This window comes from Lolium rigidum, chromosome 7, assembly GCF_022539505.1.
Source record: "Lolium rigidum isolate FL_2022 chromosome 7, APGP_CSIRO_Lrig_0.1, whole genome shotgun sequence".
NCBI lineage: Eukaryota > Viridiplantae > Streptophyta > Magnoliopsida > Poales > Poaceae > Lolium > Lolium rigidum.
The window spans coordinates 36,887,500-36,892,493 of record NC_061514.1 but is presented as its reverse complement, the minus strand read 5'-3'; the positions used below and the strand labels follow the sequence as shown (position 1 = coordinate 36,892,493).

Sequence of the window (4,994 nt, the reverse complement as noted above, 5' to 3'; positions counted from 1 at the left end):
TAATTGGAAGCTTTATGTTTTTCCTATGAATGCAACTATAAGCTCTGATTGCTTTTCTAAGCAACTCAACAGAACCAAATGATAGGCCTACAGAGAACTTCGGATCACTCAAATCATCTTCTCTGCCGGCCATCTCATACCCTATTTCTTCCACTATCTTCTCAAGCATCAATTCAGACCAAGTGAGAGAATCGACATTATCATAATAGATAACATGGCCATCAACATATGATCTGTTGTTACCATTTCCCACAAAAAATCCCCCATGGTTGATCTCAATGGTGAAAAACATACTACATGATCCTGCACGTGATACCAATAATAAGGGTTCAGTTAATTGAATGAGCACTCTCAGTAAACAGTAAGATTCAGTTCATCTACAGGAATTACACCTCTTCAATAAATCACGTTACTTACAACTTAGAAATACAAATGTTGCTCCACTTCGTCAATACCATATGGGCAAAATTAGACGGCCTTGCAAAATAAATCTGTTTCGGTTCAGCTAGCAGCTTGGCATGTCAGTGCAATGAGATGCTACCGCCTTTGCACTTGTTGAGTAAGTATAGACGGCCTTTTCTGGTTTATTTGTTCATTCTCCATTCGAAGCATATTAGATCAAATACTATGGTTTTACTGATTGCAAACAGGTGTTAAATAAGTTTTCTTTTGATTTTACATAGCTTGTTCCGTTGATATATGAAACTGAAGTCAGTTATATGGTTCATGTCCTTCAAACCATTTAATTTTATTATGATATGTTATGTGCTCTGCCACGAGGTACCTCTTTAGTTTCAGTGATACACTAAAATAAAGTGTATAGGGCTCAACAATGCCGAGTTGAAATCTGGGCAAGAGCAGAAGTGTGAACCTTAAGAGAATAGGATTTCTAATGTTTTGCTCGGTCCATTTTTTGTATCCTGTCACTAATGTGACCTAGAGTCATTATATAATAACATGTCTCTTGCATTGTAATTCAAGTATACTGCTTGTTCTTTTGATATGTGAAACTGAACGTGATCCATTTGTTCCCACAGTTGCACAAACTGAATATTGGGGGCAGCCTGGAGATCACATTCACCTCTTCACCTCACTCCTGATATGCCTGATTCAGTATTTTGGCGTTGGACTGAAGACCGTATGTTCATGGTTGCGTCAGCGTATGCTATTCAGTTTGAAGGAGCTACTCGTGCAGGGACCAACAAGCTAACTTGGAAGTCTGACGTGACTCTAAGATGCAAGATTTTTCTTGGCTCGCTGTGCTTGGAAAGTATCTCACAGCAGACAATTTACAAAAGAGGATTTGGCCTTGCAACCCTATGTATCCGCTTTGCAAAATTGAGCCCGAGACTGCAACAAACCTCTTGTAAACTGTTCCTTCACCAGATCGCTGTGGATGTTGGTGCTGGAACACTGTCGGTTGCCACTCACACTGAATCCTCAAGACAACGTTTTGACGCTGACTGATTGGTGTGGGTCACCACTTCAAACCATATTAACTATTTCGCTTCGAAACATCACTCCTTTCCTAAACCCTCATCATACCGCGAAGCGCAAATCCCTCGCAAAACCGCCTGAAACCCGCCAAAATCTCTTTCTCAAACCGCACTGAAATCGTGACGGAGCCATAACTAAACCCTAACTAAACCGCTTCAAATCTAAATGTCAACCCACAGAACACTGCATCTGAATCAAATCCATGGAATTTTTGTATGCCGAAAAGCTCGAGGTGAGGCCCTTACCGTACACAGGAGCCGGGTCGCCTTCTGGCCGTCGACGGGGAGCCATCGCCGTGGCGCAGCAACGGCTGTACTCGCTCCTGTCGCCCCTCTCCGACTTGCTGCCGCCGGGAACCCACGGGAGAGAGGTGGAGAAGTACGTGCGAGCTGCGTCCGGAACGATCGGGATAAATACAACCAGTTTTAGAGGCGTACAGCATACAGGCAGATGTTTCAGGGGGATTTTTGCAACTATTGCACACCAGCAGACAGAAGGAGGGGTCATCTGACACTGCCAGTGGGTCCGGACACCATCCACGTCAGCAAATACAATGCCCCGCCTGGCCCAGTGACCGTCGCCGACGCTGCAACACTAATTCGATGACCGTACATCTGTATTCTTTGTGTACGGTGACCAACTTGAGATTGCTCATTAAGTTTGATTACCTACGATGAATTTTACTCGAAGCGGCGGGGTACCCGCGATCATGAGAAACAGATGCGTCCTCTCAGATCGGAACGGCCGAACAATTAGCCATTTGATGTTCGACGAAAAGTCTAATATGTCCTTTTAAATGGATGTTGGATTTGACTGGTACTCCCAACTCTAAATATATATGGAGTACCTGGGTACCATAAAAATGCTCTAATTTGATTGATTAATTCTCTGGTTTCAGTAAATGGCACTCCTTTGCTATGATACTTGCCATCGATCTGTCTACTGATCTGGGATCAAAAACTTTCAGCACAGAATTATTATCTGTTTCAAGCAGTAAATTCCCAATAATCCTACACTTACGGACTTGATAGCCTTACGGAAACAATAGGGGCAAATGTGTGGCTTGTTGAATGGTTCAGTTTAGATTCGGTGCTGAAAAACCGGGCCACGTTCTGATCCTATCCCCTGCTGTTGTGAGTCCGTAAAATCTTCCCGTAAGTGTTGTCCATAGGTGTAGCATTGCTGGTAAATTGCCATGAGTGAGGTCAACATCTAGTTTGAGAATTCAGAGGCTTTTGATTTTGCTTAGCTTTCCCGCTTTTAATTGCTAGAACAGAGTCAAAATAATTATTGATGAATCTTATGGAATGAGATTTTCCAGCCGTACATGAGGATACAATTAAGATTTTATTGGTCTACGCTACAAAGAAATGTTCATACCATACAAAAACTATTCACGTAGTACATTATTTAAACGAGAACAAAGCTAATTCTAAGTTCAATAAGAATTAGACACAACCCTTTAATTTATTAATTATTTAACCAATAATATACTAGCATCGAGGCAGTAGTGCAGTACAAGCAGAAAATATTACGCCAGGGATATCCAAGAGAGATGTGCACAAGCACAAGAGACAAACCCAAAGTAAATACTGACGCACACATAAGCAAAAGGTCTTGATGGAAAGATTGACTACTGCGGTAGCTTATTGATCTTGCAGTACTTGTAGTCCTTGAACTTTTTGGCCTTATACTTGGCCTGGCCCTCGCTGGCGACGATCTGCGGGTGCGGCCCGACGACGTGGTCCATCGGCGGCTCGACGAACACCGGCCACGACATCCGCGTCTTCTCATTGCTCACCGTCGTCCGGTGCAAAACGGCTTTGTACCTCCCGTTGCTCAGAATCTGCCACAGAGAAACACATGTAAATTAAACAACTGACGTGACAACACAGATTGAGAAGAACTAATGTACGGGTGTAGTGGAAGCTTGCCTCGATCTGGTCGCCGATGTGAACGATGATGGCGCCGGGCACATACTTGACGTCGTACCAGCGTTCGTCCCTGGACACCTGGAGCCCTGGCACCTCGTTGGGCATGAGCACGGTGAGCGTGCTGAGGTCGGTGTGCGGCGCGACTCCGTGCGCCAGCTCCGGGTGCGGGCATGGCGGGTAGAAGTTGATCTTCTGGAGGAACACCACGTCGTCGCCGCCGAAGGCCTCCTCCATGGCGCCCTCTTCCAGCCCCAGCCCCGCAGACAATCCCTCGAACAGCCTTCGCGTCAGAGTATGCAGGTGCGCAAAGTATGCCTCGTTGGCCTCCCTGTACCCATTGGGTTTCTGCGGCCAGACTGCGTGGTCGACGGCGGAAGGAGGCGCGAGGTTGTGGAAGAGGAATTCGGACCAAGTCATCATGCCGCCGGGGGCGTCCCGCTTCAGGGTGGAGCCGTAGCCCTCGGCCTTCCCTGACGACGGGTCCATGGCGTACCGCTGCTTCTCCTCCTGCGGGAGCGCGAAGAACTCACGCCCCACGCGCTGCAGCTCGGACATGGCCGACGGCGGCACGCCGTGGTTCACCACCTGAAAGATCCCCCACTCCATCGACGCCTGCACCATGCGGCTGCCAGCGTTGTTGGAGGACATGTCGATCACCGGGATCTCCACACTGCGGACCATGGCGGCGCCGTGCTGCTCGTGATCGGACGGCATGAACTCCGGGCCCGGCATTCCCTTCACCCCCACACAATCAGGCCTACCAGCTGAAGTTTCAATAAAACTCTCTCACTGATATATACGTGGTTTGTTCAAACTGATTTGTGAACACTGTCTATTATATAAAGCAACAGACAATGACGGCGGACAAGAAGCAACAACCAGGGAATGGTTAAGCAACAGCCACGTCAAAAAAGGAGGTCGACGATTAGGCATCGGTTGACGGACCAGGGAGCCAGAATCCAACGCCTAGAACCAAAACAAACGTCATTTTGCATTTTATCCCACAAGTTTCGGGAAAGCGATCCGTAGTCTGAGCTACTCGCGTCGCATCTGCCCGAACTTCCTGATATTTTTAGTAAATTGTCACCATGGTGAATTACCACTAAGATAGAGAATGTTGCACTAAAAATCCTCACACAGGGTATTTTTTATAATTATAACAGAATCGTCACGACATTTTTTAAAGAAATGCTATGACAAAATTTGGTAAACAACCAATTTTTGTCCGTTTATGAAGGGCATTACACCCAACGGCGCCACCATTCGGTCTATATATATTGGCCCCATTTTGCCTATTTTGGCAATTTTGAACATAATACAATAATGTAACAACAAAGATTACAATCGATTACATATAAATAGTTTACACTCAATTTAAAAACATAATTCACAAATCACAATCAAACATAGTTGACAAATAAAATGAGAGGAGATGACTAATCCTATGTGAGCCCATATATGATCAACCTAACCCTCTTGAAGTTAGTGGTGAGTTGCCCCATCATGGATCTCAATATGCACTTGGAGGAACTACTGAAACATTGCCGGTTGAGCTACGAGCTC

At 45.7% G+C, this 4,994-nt stretch overlaps 1 protein-coding gene across 1 annotated transcript; it reads right to left on the bottom strand.

Moving 5' to 3' along the window:
• Positions 1 to 2,945: 2,945 nt before the first annotated feature.
• On the bottom strand, positions 2,946 to 4,249 carry LOC124677808 (flavonol synthase/flavanone 3-hydroxylase-like). The gene is made up of 2 exons (XM_047213760.1): positions 3,432 to 4,249; positions 2,946 to 3,343 (listed from the first exon to the last, which is right to left on the bottom strand). Exons 1-2 carry the CDS (start codon positions 4,161 to 4,163, stop codon positions 3,131 to 3,133), a joined length of 945 nt encoding a protein of 314 aa, XP_047069716.1. The 5' UTR covers positions 4,164 to 4,249; the 3' UTR covers positions 2,946 to 3,130.
• Positions 4,250 to 4,994: the final 745 nt, after the last annotated feature.